The 15,720-nt window shown below is 37.7% G+C and overlaps 3 protein-coding genes across 8 annotated transcripts; 2 read left to right on the top strand and 1 right to left on the bottom strand.

Moving 5' to 3' along the window:
* The first annotated feature begins 922 nt into the window (after positions 1–922).
* LOC113689576 (protein SENSITIVE TO PROTON RHIZOTOXICITY 2-like) lies at positions 923–2,573 on the top strand. Of its 2 annotated transcripts, none has more exons than XM_072058287.1 (2): positions 923–1,306; positions 1,448–2,573. In XM_072058287.1, the coding sequence occupies exons 1-2, from the start codon at positions 1,106–1,108 to the stop codon at positions 2,420–2,422; spliced, it is 1,176 nt and encodes a 391-aa protein (XP_071914388.1). In that variant the 5' UTR covers positions 923–1,105; the 3' UTR covers positions 2,423–2,573. The 2 variants fall into 2 exon arrangements, with proteins under 2 accessions (XP_071914388.1, XP_027063140.1); XM_027207339.2 differs by having other exon boundaries at positions 925–2,418; positions 2,508–2,573.
* Positions 2,574–5,091: 2,518 nt separating this feature from the next.
* Positions 5,092–7,985, top strand: LOC113706955 (histone H2B-like). Of its 5 annotated transcripts, none has more exons than XM_027229068.2 (3): positions 5,092–5,460; positions 5,558–5,599; positions 5,806–7,487. In XM_027229068.2, the coding sequence occupies exon 3, from the start codon at positions 6,385–6,387 to the stop codon at positions 6,868–6,870; it is 486 nt and encodes a 161-aa protein (XP_027084869.1). In that variant the 5' UTR covers positions 5,092–5,460; positions 5,558–5,599; positions 5,806–6,384; the 3' UTR covers positions 6,871–7,487. The 5 variants fall into 5 exon arrangements, with proteins under 5 accessions (XP_027084869.1, XP_071914363.1, XP_027084859.1 ...); XM_072058262.1 differs by having other exon boundaries at positions 5,095–5,460; positions 5,683–7,487; XM_027229058.2 differs by having other exon boundaries at positions 5,112–5,460; positions 5,558–5,682.
* A 349-nt stretch (positions 7,986–8,334) lies between these two features.
* On the bottom strand, positions 8,335–13,537 carry LOC113706953 (pheophorbide a oxygenase, chloroplastic). Its single transcript, XM_027229052.2, has 7 exons — positions 12,886–13,537; positions 12,543–12,778; positions 12,186–12,312; positions 10,965–11,101; positions 10,362–10,521; positions 9,144–9,422; positions 8,335–8,811 (listed from the first exon to the last, which is right to left on the bottom strand). Exons 1-7 carry the CDS (start codon positions 13,324–13,326, stop codon positions 8,557–8,559), a joined length of 1,635 nt encoding a protein of 544 aa, XP_027084853.1. The 5' UTR covers positions 13,327–13,537; the 3' UTR covers positions 8,335–8,556.
* Between the last annotated feature and the right edge of the window lie 2,183 nt (positions 13,538–15,720).

Genomic DNA, 15,720 nt, shown 5'->3' with positions numbered 1-15,720 from the left:
CAACTAAATCTTTTTGACATTATCTAGTATCTAACGTAAAATTTTCTGTGCACGAGGTTCAAGAAGTACTTAAGAGTAGTTCACGTTGTTTATAAGGTAGTGGAGTATATAGAAGTACGAAGACGAAAATCCTATAACTCTTCTAAAATAGTGACAACTGGTCCATCGTTCAAGAAAATTAGTCCATAAATCTGTGAACCTTCAACCTTTTAAGGTTACATTTGATCCACCTTATCAATTCACTTTGTCTTCATCATTAAAGCCACATTAATTTGTTTCTCTCACTCATCTCTGTCGTCAGGTCCAGCATTCGAATCATATACCTGACAGTTAGGAGTGAAAAAAAATAAACATGTTTCAGTATGCATGATACAAACATTAAACCCATAATTTCTTAAACAATGAGCTAAATGACAATTCTTCGTCGTCTCTGCTTGTTAACTCCATAAATGGTGAATTTGAATCTTCAATAGATGTTCATACTAATCCGAACTTTTGCACGCGAGCCGTTTTTGTTTGGCCACAATTTTGCTGTTGCTTGATTTTCAACGTAACGAAGATATGGCAAGTAAAAGCTATAGAATCAGAACCTATGGGTTGTAGTTATTTTGTGCTGGTAATTTTAATTGACTGCTTCAACTCAACAAAACTCATGCGTGGTGGTTGACGCAAGATTAGATGTATTTTTTTTTTCAAATAGATAAATAATTAAAGAATTGCAATTCATCAACACAGCTGATGTACAGCATTGAGCCAAATTAATAATTAAATCCTTGTCTACCATTTTTTTTTTAACATCTATTAACCGTTGAAGACTCTGTCTAGCAAATTTTTTGTGTGTCAAATGCGAGAAAGGTAGGATTTGAGGGAGGTGTCAAGTGGTGATGAATTTAACCTCGAAAGTTGACTTCAGGACCTCTCCTCATCTCTCTCCAGAGTATAGACGTCACCTTTGGAGGCTGGAATTGCATATTTCATCGAATTTCTTAATGCTTTTCTATATAATCAATCACATACAACTAGAAACAGTCAAGATGATCATCCAAAACCACAAGACATCTTGTGCTAGGTTAGGCATCTTTGGAGGGGGACAAGACCACAAGACATGCATAACTCTCCCAGGATGATCATCCAAGGGTCCTCCAATTCTTGTTTTCGCAGTGGGCCACAAGGGATATCAATTTATGGTGTTTCTGATCAAGATGTTGTTTCTTCTTCTTCTATTCAAGCTGCTACTTCAGCCCCGGATACTCATTCCAGTTCTTTCTTATATAATCTGTCAATTCTCAAAGACAAGGTTCATCAGGTGCAATCTTTGGCTAGCACGTTCATTTCCTCTGATCATAATCAACCTCCCGAGTCAACGCCCATAGCTGTAGCTAGCATGGGTACGTTGATTCAAGAAATTATTATTACTGCATCCTCTATGATGTTCGCTTGTCAACAGGTGTCTCTTGGAGCTGGAGGGCCTTCAGGAAATAATAATAGGACTAGTTCAAATGAATTGTACCACCACCACCACAGCCAGAGCCACGGCCACGGCCATGGACACGGACACCACCACCAGCGTGTTAAGGTCCCCGAGTTGCCGGTGGCTCAACAAAATTGTGGAGGCAATCGCGTTACGCATTTTGGAGAAGATAGAGGTCAGGGTTTTTATGCAAATGATGCGCTTGATAATTGGTATGGTGACAGCTATAATACTAATAATTGTAGCACAAATTATACTAATACTAGAACAAGTAGTGTTACGGTTAGCAACCATAATAATGAAGTTGGAGTTGGAAGAAGGGAACTACTGTCTCAAAAAGGTGAAGCTAGCGGAGAATTAGAGAAGCTTTCACCAAAAAGCTATGATATTGTGGAATTGGATGCTGCTGATTTATTAGCAAAGTATACACACTATTGCCAAGTTTGTGGTAAAGGGTTCAAAAGGGATGCCAATTTGAGAATGCATATGAGGGCTCATGGGGATGAATACAAGTCTACCGCTGCTTTGAGCAACCCTCTAAAGAACAACTTGGGTGCTAATGGAAAAGATCAAGAAGGCTTGCCAAAATTGCCTAGGAAATATTCATGCCCCCATGAAGGCTGCAGATGGAATAAGAAACATGCCAAGTTTCAGCCCTTGAAGTCCATGATTTGTGTGAAGAATCATTACAAGAGAAGCCACTGTCCCAAGATGTATGTTTGCAAACGTTGCAGCAGGAAGCAATTCTCGGTGCTGTCCGACCTGAGAACTCATGAGAAGCACTGTGGGGATCTCAAATGGCAGTGCTCTTGTGGCACCACATTTTCCAGGAAAGATAAGCTCATGGGACATGTTGCTTTGTTCGTGGGACATACTCCGGCTATTAGTTCTTTGGCAAAGATGGGGAAAGCTGATCAGAATGCTGCACAAATGCAACTAGATGATAGGTAATGTTGTAATAAAAAATTTGCCCTCTCCTTTTCTTATTTTTTCTTCCTTTTCCTTGTAAATTTTTTAATCGTTGATGTATTGATAGATGAAGCGGCTACATATGATGTCGATGTTTCAGAGGTAGTTACAGATAAATCGTTGCCTTCATACATATACTGTTCAAGTGGCCAGGACCTCTTCTTATATTGTTTAATGGAATCTTGGCCATGATGATCGATACAGCTACTGGGGAGCAGAACTCCAGAAATATTCAGGAATCAACAGAAATAAGTTCCTGCCATGCAGGCCAGAATCATTACTAGATTAAACTGTAGTTATTTCAATCTATATCGACATTGAGTCGGAATAAAAATCGAACGTGACTAACTTTTTCTTGATCATCGGAGAAGGGAATTCAACATTTTTATATCTTGTTCCCTAGCGTCATCGACTAAGAATTGGGTGAGAAATTTACATCAAAATCCAAAAGCAGTCATGTTTCTGAAGCTTCACACATATGCTGGGATTTTTTTTTATTTTTTTATTTTTTTGGGGTCAGCTAGGTGAAATGTCAATTAATCCCTACCTGCAAGTAGTCGTTTCACGGGCAGTTGATATCTTAGTTCCTGAAGGGTCAATAACTTGTAAAAACAGCATTATCATAAACTGCGTACTAGCAGGTGTTTATCTCATCAAAAATCTAGTCTATTATTTCTTCACATGTTGACAGTAATGTCTATTGACGGTTACTGCTGGCTTAGTACTTCGTATGCAGGCAACATTTCAAGAATGACCTTTTAAATTTGCCGAGTAATTATGAATGTTCTGTAGTACTATATAGTAATATAATTTGGAATTCATTAACTCCGGTTCAGGATTAATCGTTTTTTTTTTTTTTTTTGTTTGGATGCAATACCGAAGAACTAGTCCTACTAAACTATAAACAGTGTGGTGAAAATTGTTCTCTCTTTCAAGATTTGCTGGATTTGGCTTCTCAAGATTTTGGTTGCATTTCCACATCATCTTTCATCAATTATGTACTGCTGCTGCTACTACTATTCGTTAACTAAATCTTATAGTAATCAAACATAACAGTCACACACTTTTGGATTGGAATTTCTCCTCAAAAATATTTTATGATTTTGTTGAACATGTTTTCAAATCACTTTTTTATTTCATAAATTTCAAATCGCTACAGTTTATTTTTCTACAAAATTTTAGAAAATAACAATTCAAATGGGTTCTTAATTTTGGAAAGGAGAGAATATTTATGTCTCCAACTCTTTTTTCTCTCTTATTGATACTTGTAATATGCAAGCTAGTGATTTTAATTGCACCTCCCTATATATTTAAGTTTGTGAAGATTAAATACGATCTCTATGTGAATATGAAGCTATCTGATCTCAGGCTAGTTAAACTCAGATATACACTCCCCACATAGGAAGCTCACCATTACTTTATTAACTTAAAAAGATGGATAGAGACCAATAGGGCTTCTTAGTCATAGAAGAAAGACCAACATACGAAATGAGCACTGTGTTAGTCAGTGACATGTAATAATGTCTGTATAAGTCGCTTATAGTTTCGAAGACATGTTCTGATCCATTATGGTGAACGAAATCGAACCCATCTAAATTCTTTTTACCAAAAAAAAAGGTAATGTTATTTGCACTCTCATTATCCTATTTTTATTTTGATAAAACCATATTATCCCCTCTCTAATTTCTTCTCCTTGCCTATGAGTTAACTTTATTAAAATTTCTCCTACATTCTAAAATCAATTAATTATTCCATTACACATTATAATGGCTAATTTAAAATTATTACTAATATTTATTATGTATTTTTCTACAAAACTTTATGAAATTATATGATGCCAAATATCAATCTAGTAATGCAATATGAACAGATTCCAAACTTCAAGTTCAAAAAAATAAATAAATGAAAAATTCCAAACTTCAAAGATGACAGAAAAACTAAGTATAACTCATGTTTCATAAATAGGATACTAATACTTCAAAAATTCAAACCGTCGCTGCACTGGAAAAGCAGAACTCATTAACGTTCGAGAGAAGAAAATCACCTTGAAACTTGATCCTTCACGCTTTTCATAGGTCTTGCTCTTTTACTTCCTACAGAAGAAGGTAAAGCAAGTCTACAGAAGAGTCTGTTCAAATATTTGACCTCTTTTTTGATGACAGATTTATCAAATATCAATTCCAATTTCCAAGTTGTAGAAATTTCAAGTGTGTTTGGACAGTAAATTATTTAGAATAAATTTTTTAAAAAATATACTATTATACTTAACACTTCTTTGATTTGATATAATGTGTGTGAGATAAAAAAAATAACTAAAAAATGTGTTAATCATACAAAAAAAAAATAAACTTTTACAAATAATCCATTATCTAAACAAATCAGTGGCACTAATGTATTTCTGGCCACTTGGCCTTGATTTTTGAGGCTTCAGTAAAATTGTTTAAAAATCGAAAATGTTTACTTATAAAGCATATGCTATTTGGGAAAGATTTTCCTTTTTATTTTAACGGATTTTTTTTTTTTTTTTGGTTTTTGTAATCCATCTAGGTGATAGGAGGAGCTTCACCATACATTTGCTTTTTCATAGAATATTTCATCATAATTTCTACTTTGAAGGATAATCGCCAATTTAGTCCCTAAACATTTTCACTAACGCCAATTTGATCCCTTAAAGTTTTTTACTATGAAATTAGTCCTCAAAGTAAAATATATACGTCAATTAAGGACCTACGTCGTAGCGCCGCCGCAAACTTGTCTCTTATTGAAGTAGACGGCGGTCCATTCAGGGGCTTTTTGGACACTTCATGCCATGAATTCTTAGAAGCTTGAGAAGAAGCCATGGGAAGTCATATGAGTAAGAAGCCTGGTGAAATTGTGAAATTTGGGCTTGAGAAGCCCGGTGAAATTTGGGCAACTGGATATTCAAGAGGAATTGGAGTTGTTTTCAGAAGAATTCTTTGGATTGGGATTTGAGTTTCCTTAGAAATCTGATTTTTCTGTCTGATCCTGAAGCTTTGGAGGTTAGTGATGGTATTGGAAATTTGATTTTCGTGGATTTTCTTGTATGAATCTTTGGCAATTTAAGCTTGTCTTTTTTGGCTGAATTTTGTTCGACAGGGGAGATAGCAGGAATTTTTAAGTCGGAAGATCAGTTTCTGGGTTGGTGAAGATCGGATTTGGAATTCTTTTTTTTTTTTGTTTAATATGGTAAATCACATATCACCATAGATTCATATATCCAGGTATAATCAAAGGCGTATTTACATCTCCAAGTTCTTAAAAAACAAAGAAATCAGAAGATCAACATTTGATAATCACAGCCGATGACGATGATATTTATGATCTTCAGTCGTCGTTCTTAATAGGATCTTCATAGTTGGGATCATTTAAGTCGACAGCTTCTTTGTCGATCCGTCCTAGCTCAGCATCGGAGTAACCATCACCGGACCACGTGAACTTGCCGCCATGGCCACCTTTCTTCGGCGATCCATTCATGCCTGTACCCGATTTCCTGTCTCTCCTGATCTCCTGACCGTTGCCGGCCTTCGCATTTGTCTTGGAGCTTTTGCCGGAATTCCTCATCTGTCTCTCTCCGCCCGTGGGTCTTCTGTAGGTACTCTATCAATTACTTGAAACAGTTCCTAATTCTGAGGACTAAAGACGATCAGAACCATTGTTGATTCTCGGTTGTTGATATGAGTTTTCAGATGGAAGCCTTTTTTTTTCTTTTGGGATTTTTCCCCGCCTTTTATGTTTACAATCCAATTGAATTACTCAGAGATTTGTTCCAATGAACTTACCCTGTTATGAAAGGTAAAAAAATCTTCTTCATATGCTGTTTCTCCCAGAAAAATTTCAATTTCTATTTTTTCAAGAGAAACAACTGGATTAGGAGCTTAGTCTTTCAAATTTGGTGACTAATCTAGTTGCCCAGTTGCCCAAATATGGGGAAGTTTGCCCAACTGGATATGCCCAGTTGCCCAGTTGCCCAAAAATTAGAAGCCATGGCCTTTAATCCAGTTGTCAAGCCTGGTGAAATTTCCCATGCCCAAATTCTGATGCTTGAGAAGTTGCAAATGCGAAAGACTAAGCTTGATAAAAAGCTTAAGTACATGATGTACATCCATGCTTGGAGAAAATTGTCGACCATTATCTTTGTTGCCGCATTTGCTGCTGTTCTTATATGTTCACTCATGGCTGCTGCTATGGCTGCTCCTCCTGTTGCGGCCGCCCTTGCTGCTGCTACTTCCATCCCTCTGGGATCAATGGGGAAGTGGATTGATTCTCTTCTGCAGAGCTATGAAAATGCTGTCAAAGGACAGAAGGAGATCATGAGCTCAATTCAAGATAGAAAATTGGTTTGCGTCCAACATATGCCAAAATTAGGAAAGCTTCTGAGAGAGTGCATGAAATGCCCAAAAAGCCCCTGAATGGACTGCCGTCTACTTCAATAAGAGACAAGTTTGAGGCGGTGCTGCGACGCAGGTCCTTAATTGACGTATATATTTTACTTTGAGGACTAATTTCATAGTAAAAAACTTTAAGGGACCAAATTGGCATTAGTGAAAATGTTTAGGGACCAAATTGACGATTTTCCCTTTGTACAATTCAGCATTTGTCGATTTGTTCTTCGCGATGAATTTCAATTGTTACGTCGTAGAATAAAGCAAATCTCCTCCCTCTATTCTTCCCATCACGAACGGTCCAGATCCGCAATCCCCGCAACCACCAATGAAAGACGAGCACGTGGAACGTGGAGGAACATGGCAGGTCAATCTCAACCGTCAATATCCATCTTTTAATCAACGGTTGTAATTTAGAATCCCTGTCAATTCCTATCCACCAATCAAATCCCACCTCCCCATTTCTATATAAAGGCACAGCCACTCTTTTCCCCAAGCCAGTCGAAATCCAAATTCAAAACCAAAAGTCCCTCCAAAAAATGGCCCCAAAGGCAGAGAAGAAACCCGCCGAGAAAAAGCCAGCAGCAGCGGAGAAGTCTCCGGCGGCAGAAAAGAAGCCAAAAGCAGGCAAAAAGCTCCCAAAAGATGCAGGAGCAGCCGCAGCCGGAGACAAGAAGAAGAAGAGAGCAAAGAAGGGTACCGAGACATACAAGATATATATCTTTAAGGTGCTGAAGCAAGTTCATCCGGATATCGGGATCTCGAGCAAGGCAATGGGGATAATGAATAGCTTCATCAACGATATCTTTGAGAAGTTGGCTCAGGAGTCTTCGAGGCTGGCGAGGTATAACAAGAAGCCGACCATCACGTCGAGGGAGATTCAGACGGCGGTGAGGTTGGTTTTGCCCGGGGAGTTGGCCAAGCATGCTGTTTCTGAAGGGACTAAGGCTGTTACCAAGTTTACTACAAGTAGTTCATGATTTAGGTTCGGGTTTTAGAATTTAGGGTTGTATTCGTGGCTGTAAGGAAAGTAAACTCCATTCAACTACTAGTAGTTCTTGATCTAGGCAATGGGTTTTTGATTGTACGTAATGGGCTGTTTTTGGATCTGCTTAATGAATGAAGATGACCAAGTTCTTGTATCTCAGTTCTTTCATGGTTAATTATCATCGTCTAAAGTTTAGTGATAGTGTCTTGTTTTGATGATTCTTAATATTTGTGTTTGATTTCGGGTAAGATTGTAGTTAAATCGTGTAGGTAAAATTAACTTTCTGAAAATTTAGATTAAAAGATTTTCTAAACCAATAGCTATACCCATTCAACTATATGTATTCTGAGAGACTACATCCAAATTTTAAAGATGCCCTTGAAATTCGATGTTAGAGATTCTAAGAGCCCATCCAAGTAGAAGAAAAGGAAATCAGAAAATGGAAACTCAAATGAATCGAGCATAATAGAGTACAATAGGATCATTGCCAGGGAAAAAGAACAGAAACAGGAAAGAGGGGACCCTTTGATATTTTATTGTCATAAAGCAGGAAAAACTTGAATATATGCATTAATCACTACATTTCCTAATGCGTAGTTCTGTTCCAACTTCCAAAAGTCTTTGGTTCAGGATCTAATTGCCATCCAAGGCTCTGTAATTGCAAACTGTAGTTTAATTACCTATACAACTGTATATGATACCATCCTAACGTGTACTGTAGCAGTTTAGTCAATATTTGCATGTACATAATCAACAAAAACAAAATTCTTCTGCAGCTCATTCAGCGCATACACCAATCCGGCACTTAAAATCGCAAGTCCACCCAAAACAACTCGTAGTTTCATGTCTGGAGGGATCCCGGCTGTCGAACAGAAGATAACAGCAAGGCCAACGAAAACCTTCTGCAAAGTTTGGAATGTGTCGTGGGCTCGCTTACAAGATGAACATTTCAAGGTGTGCTGCTCGTATCTGTCCAACATCTGAGACACAAAATCCAGCACAAGAGAAAGTAACTTGAGATGAGCAACAACACAGGTTGCATGGAAATCTGAATGGAGCTCACAGCCACATAAAAGACCTAATCTATCAGATGAAAGGCGTCACATGCCAATCAAGCCTAATTCCGTTCCTTCTATTAACAACACGCCGCAGACCAGATGCATCAAGGTATCACAAGCAGAAAACATGTCCTTGCAACCCCAACTTAACAGAAATCCACCTTACCGCTATAACGCCATCCCAGATAAGCGAAGGCGTCTATCTCCTGTACAAATTCACAACATATAGATATTCCAAAGATTAATTCCAGTACCTGGTGTTTGGATAAGACAGTGGATGGTAATGGTTGCTGGTCAGTGGCACCAAACCACTCAGGTTGGCTGTTTCCATGCCGTCTCAACCAATTCCGAAATGCTAAGACAAAACGATCAGCTTGTGTAGGAGTAAATGTGAATTTTGAGTATTCCCTGTTAATATCAGCAGAACCTTCCTTGGACTTCGAAAGAAAGATCTTTTCTTGACCCTGAAGTACAATCATATCTCCATCATACACCTTATTTGATGTCCAATGCTCATGCCATCTGGGAACCACCTGTTTTTGCAGGTCAGAAATGAAGCAAGCTCAATATCCAAGAAGATAGAGGAATGCATCACTTGAGAAATTCACCAAGATAGCTCTAATAGTTACAGTAGGCATGTTGAAGGTGTAATATACTAGGAAGTGTCAAAGTTGTGGATGATCTTTAACGCATCAATAGGAAACACAAAGAGGAGAGAAGATGCTCATATTACTCAACACCAAAAATTTCCAACAATATAATATTCAGCGTTGAATAAGATAGCATGACCAAATATTTGCATGCAACAATCTAAAGGATTCTCAGTTTGTTCTTGACTTGTCTTAGATTCAGGTAGCCAATGTAGTCCAAGTTTCTGAACATGATTTACAGAACATCATTTCCTCAAACTTGGTCTTTACCATTTGCAACACTTCCATGTCAGTCCCATTCTTTGGCAGAATATTGTAGTTTTGCCCTCTTAGTAGTCTTTTTACATGGTCTATTGTGGCCACTCTCTCTCTCTCTCTCTCTCTAAAGTTCCATCACTCCCCTCCCCTTGTCCCCAGTCTGATACTAGAGCTTTTTAGAGGGAAAGGAAAGAAGAAAATGGAGAAATAGAACAGAAAGATCTTTCCTTTACCTTTGGCTTGGGAGACTAAATTGGGAAAAGGAAAACAATTTAGTGCTTTAGCATTTCAATAAAGAATGGCCCAAGATGAATGCTAATATGTTTCTTCAAAACTAACAGTCTTCGTAAACATGTCCCTTCTGTCTCTGAATGCTAATTCATCTTCTTAACTGCCAGCTACCTCTATCTTCTATAATTGTATAGAGATTAATTAATTTAGTGATAAACAATGCATGGAGGTATTCTATGAAGACAATGCACACGCTTGAGTAAAACTTGTATGCCTATGCTACAGCTGTGGTTCTAGAACTCTGGTTTAAAAAGAACAGGTAAGCATCAATACCTGCCACCAGGCAGGCCCTGGTACTGTGAACTGGAAAAAGTTTCGAGCACTACAAACAATTGACCGGGTCTTCCCAGGAGCCATTGGTACATTGAAGGAACAAATCCATATTACCCATTTTTGATCACCCACAATTGGAAGCCTGGTGTCAATCTCAATTCTGGAAAATGACAGCAGAAGAACAGATAAATGGCAGCTGAAAATAATGAGCTTTCATATCCTCATACCAGCAGTAACATGCACAAGGGCCACGCACGACCAAATACAAATTGCAGTAACACTACGTGCTGTGGTGATAACGAGTTCGTAGTGCCTCATCTGAATAATTTTTTGACATTTCAGGTAACCGAGAAATCCTAGTGCCTCAGTGGCAGATTGGCGGATAGGCACTCATATGAGAAAACCTTTGTTACCTAAGACATACACCTTCTTCTGAAATCTCAGCCTAAAAGGATTTTCAACGTGTGGAAATTCATATTCTCCTGATAGTCATGAGCTTAACCTATTGACAACCAATGAAACAGATTCTATGTGTAGGGGACCCAAAAATCAGTTAGGCTGCATATGAAAGTTCAGCTATTTAGACGAAAGTCATGAGCTTACTTATTCACATAGTAACAGGGTGCAACAAATTGAGCACTGATTATGGGATTATCATCATTTGCACCAGCAAAACCCCAAGGTCCAGAAGACTTCATCTTGAATGGCAAGGGTTTGGCTCTGTCCCTCCTCCCAGTAACCTGAAAAATGATTTCAGCACATAGGGTGATAGAGATTCTCGTGATATGTTACAAGTAATGCCAGAAAATGTTTGTTAGTGAAGTGGTTCTGAAAGTAGTATAGAATGACAAGCATATATATATTTGTCTACAGTAACATTCACCAAACGTATCACTGAAAATGCTTCTTAATTAGTGATCATCCATCAAAATGTTTAAGCAATCAACAACAAGAGGCACCAATTTCAGTGCACGGATCCTCTATCTACCATTCTACTTAGATATACTTCTTATGTCAAAGATGCTCAGGACAATATGAATAATGACCTCAAAAATTTGTCAACAAATGAAGAACCGTACCACAGCTATGATAAATTGAAAATCAAAGCACCATATTGCAACTAAAGGTCCAATAAGAAAAAAAAAATACTTTGACATCTTTAAAAACTAGCTCATAGTTTGACATTTCTCTAGACCATGAGAGTAGATGTTGATGACAGATATGAATGACATTTAACATCAGAAAAATGCTTGCAGGGTTCAGTATTTTTACTAAACTCCAAGGTAAGTTCTTCATAGCCATGCATTAAGAAGAAATTAGACTCATTATAAACGTTGCTGATGAAGCCTGAAACTAAGGCAGTGACATGTTATGGATTGCAATTTCCGTTTCCTTGAGAAATAAATACATCAATATGTCAATAGGATCCTATATCGAGCTACATGACTTTGACTCACAAGTGTTTCAAGTAAGATTCAGTCATGCAACACCGAAATCTGTAAGGGTGCAAGATGGGTGCTTAGAGACTGTTGTTTTGGCTGAGAAGAGTGAAAACCATACACTGACACTGATACTTGTTGGATGTCTGTGCATCTGCTACATTGAACTAAAGAGAATCATCTTAAGATGCCACTAATTTGGTTTAGCATAGTCAGAAGGCCATTTAAGCACGGTATGTAGGAAACTAGTTAGTCAAACTAGGGCTTCATCTTATAAACATCAGTGAAGCTCCAGTGAGTATTTCTTAGCTGACAAATGAATCCGTCAGTTCTCTGATATTACTCACAAGTTAAAGAAATAATTGCTGAAGTCAACGATAAGCACCTTATGGTGTGCAAAATCAATGTGGGAAGGATCAGAAACATTCTCCATGAGAGTATCATAGCCATAGAACAAATCACGCTGAATTGTCACCGTTGCAAACTCAGGTTTTTCAAAATCAGCCGGCAACCTATACAAACCATGACCAATTAAAAAATGAGAACACTGAATAAATTATGCAAACTCTAATCCACGACGTACCCAGCAAACTGCAGTACACAAATTTTATTATATTAGTCAATCCATGTGGCTATTCGTTAGAATATTTAATAACCTTTAATTTTTGACAAAAGTCTAATAACCTCGACAAACGTATACTGCTAATATGCACATGAATGCAGTGTCAAGACAGGGCCTTACATGGGGGGCTTAGTGGCACTAGCTCTTTCCCACCCATTCTCATCAGGCCAAACGAAGAGAAGTCCTTGAGAGACCAAAGTAGGGAACCTAGTAGCACAAGCTTTAGGAGACTTCACTGCCCGAGCCTCAGGTCCCTCTGATGCAGCCTGAGGGATCCTAGTACATGACCCGCAACCATCAAAGGACCATCCATGATAGGAGCACTGCAAGTGCCCATTCTCATCTAACCTCCCTTCCTACAACCAAACAAACAAAATCCTTAAGTACTCAAACATCATAAAAATCTAAACTTTCGCCACAATTGATCCTCAAAAAGCTGACTTTTCATAAAATTTCAACTTACAGATAGAGGGGCTAGGCGATGTGGGCATTTGTCATCAAAAGCAACCCACTGGGAATTGGATTGATCGAACCAGAGCACAAGGTCACGATTGAGGAGTTGAAATGGAGTAGGCACACTTGAGTCGAGGTCCTCCACAAGAGAGACAGGGTACCAGTGGTCTCTCCAGGAGAATTTTGTAGAAGAATACTCTTCTGAATCTTGGGTTTCAAGTCCAATTCCGGTTTCTTGACCCCGGGCTTCTTCTATTTCGTCTTCTTGGGGAGACGTTATTGTTGGGTTTGGTGGAGCTGCAACTTTTAAAGGTGGAAGAAACCTCCTCTTTTTACCATGAAACACAGGCTTATTTAGGATTGGATATAAAGATGTACGGGAAGGTTGACAGCTCCTGGTGGTAGAAGGAACTGTGGAAAATGGTGCTGGGGAAAGGAGTAAAGAATCCATTCTTTATTCTGGTTGGTTAATTAACTCGCTCAAACAGTTCTAAATACAGAAAATTTGTATGCGGGTTTGGAAATGGTTGAAAGCACTGCCCAGTGTGCTACGGGGGCCGACTAAGAAAGGCCAAGGAAGGAGCCTTTGCGTGCAAGGCTTTTTTTTCATCAGTGACGATGAGTATTCTAGAACCATATGCTTTTTCTCCAGAAGGAGCATTACAAAATGTGGTTTACAGAGATGGCACTGATTCAACTGTTTCAACGGTTTTACACTTGCACCGCAGAATTCACTGCCAACCCCTCCTAACTGGATAATTGTTTTTGGTCATTTTCTAACACTTGTGATTTTGGTAAATTAGGTGTATGATGTGAAAAGGGCCAGAGTTGCGTCCGGAAGCAGCCATCTCGACCCAGGATTTAGGCATCTGTGAGTTCGAATTGTCCTTTTCCCCCGTGGTTTCATAAATTTTATCCTTCTCTTGTTATTAAAAATAATAATAATAATAATAAAAGCATCTGGTATGAGTAACTGTGTCAATTTTTTTTTTGTTTCGACGCAGGTCGGCAGGGTGTAAATTGACCAAGTTATTCATCTTGGATTTGCGTGTAACTTGGTCAAAAGGTTAATTTAAATGCTGAATTGATCAAGTTGAATTAATTTGATAAAATAATCGAGTCGAGTTCGAATAAAAAAAATTAAAGTATTCTTTCCATGATATTATTTTTAATCATTTATTATAAAATTACGAAATTTAGTAAAACTCAAAATATCACCGATTGCATCTTGAACTCAAGTTTAAAAAACTCCAGCTCAACCTTTAACATTTTTATTGGAATAGTAAAATTTGGAAAGTGTATTACTCGACGCAATTGGAGAGCAGCCTTACTCCGGCCTAGATATTTTTAAGACATTGTAGCAAATCCAAACAAACCATCTTGGTCAAGTTCCCATTTCTAGTTCTCAGCTCTCAGTACTCTATTTTACCCGGATTTATCTTCAAGTCAAAATTAGGGTGTCAACAGGTCGGTTTCGAGTCGAAATTGAAAATTCCGAATCCGAATCCATTTTTATATAGTAGACCTAGACCCAACCAGTATACTCGATTGATTTTGACCTTAAAGTCCCAAAATGGGTCTGATGGGTCTCGGGTTGGGGTTGGGTCCAGGTCTACCTGGAAAGAAAAATTATAAATTTAAATATTTCAAAATTAAATCCAAAACCAATCTCAAATCTAATCTCCAAATTTAAACAAATCAAATTTCAAAATTAAATCACAAACAACTCGCAATAGTCAATCCAAAACTAACCACAAATCAATCTACAAAGTCATTACTAAATTGTTAATTTGGTAAAAGAATGTATTTAGGAATATTTATAATTTATAAAAATTATTAATATATTGTTCGGGTCTGGATTGGACACAGGTCAGAATCATATATTCCGTATTCGACCCGTTTTTTGTTAAAGTAAACAGGTCTAAACCCGGATCCTGATATCGGAATTATTTTTCAATTCAAACCCGAGAAAATTTATTGAATTTGGGTCGGGTCGGGTCGGTACCGTTGCCACCCCTGGTCAAAACCATGGGCAGTCACAGTAAAATAGAGAGAGGCCAATGGGCTTACCGCTTAGTTCATTGAAAACGTGACATGGTATGGTTTTGATGGGCCATTGGCCTTACCGTTGCGAGAATACCCACCACTTCCTTCAATGTCGTACTGGTGGGATTCATGTAACCAGGAGCAAGCTGCAGAGAACCAAGCCAATCCTTAAAAGAATCGGTGCATCCGGTTTGAGAAATCTTAGTGTGAAAATAACTTATTTGTGGTAAAAAAATTTAAAGGGGTATACTTTTACTAGAAGGTTTTATCAAAAATGCTAGAAAATATCAAGAAAACAATAAATGTTTTTCTGCTTTTAACGCTATGATATAGAAGGACGAGGAGAGGACCCTATAGAAATATTTTAAATTTAAAATGGATCAGTCAATCTGATCTAAAATTTTATTTTAACTCTCAACTAATTTCGCGAATTTTAGGTGGGATGAGGATTGTAAGTACTTCTACCTCTCGGGAAATAATGACAGACTGAGAGTCTCATCAATAATGTTAAACTGACCTAGTAAGAAGTAAATAAAATTATCAAATTTGTACTTTTATCTTTATAGTAAACTATATATGTTAATTTTTGTATGATTTTTTTTCTTTGTAGCTGTGGTGATAAAAACATGTTTTATCACGTATGCTTTGTTTACAATCATTAGACTGTAGCAATTGTATAGCAATTGGCCACAAATTTGTCACATCAGTGTGTTTAAGGACTTAGTTTTATCATAATTTGCTCACCGTCATAAAGTCTGATTATATTATAAAGCTAAAGGCATTACAAATTTTTTTCATT

This window comes from Coffea arabica, chromosome 1e (genome assembly GCF_036785885.1).
Source record: "Coffea arabica cultivar ET-39 chromosome 1e, Coffea Arabica ET-39 HiFi, whole genome shotgun sequence".
NCBI lineage: Eukaryota > Viridiplantae > Streptophyta > Magnoliopsida > Gentianales > Rubiaceae > Coffea > Coffea arabica.
This window is presented reverse-complemented; position numbering and strand designations above follow the sequence as displayed.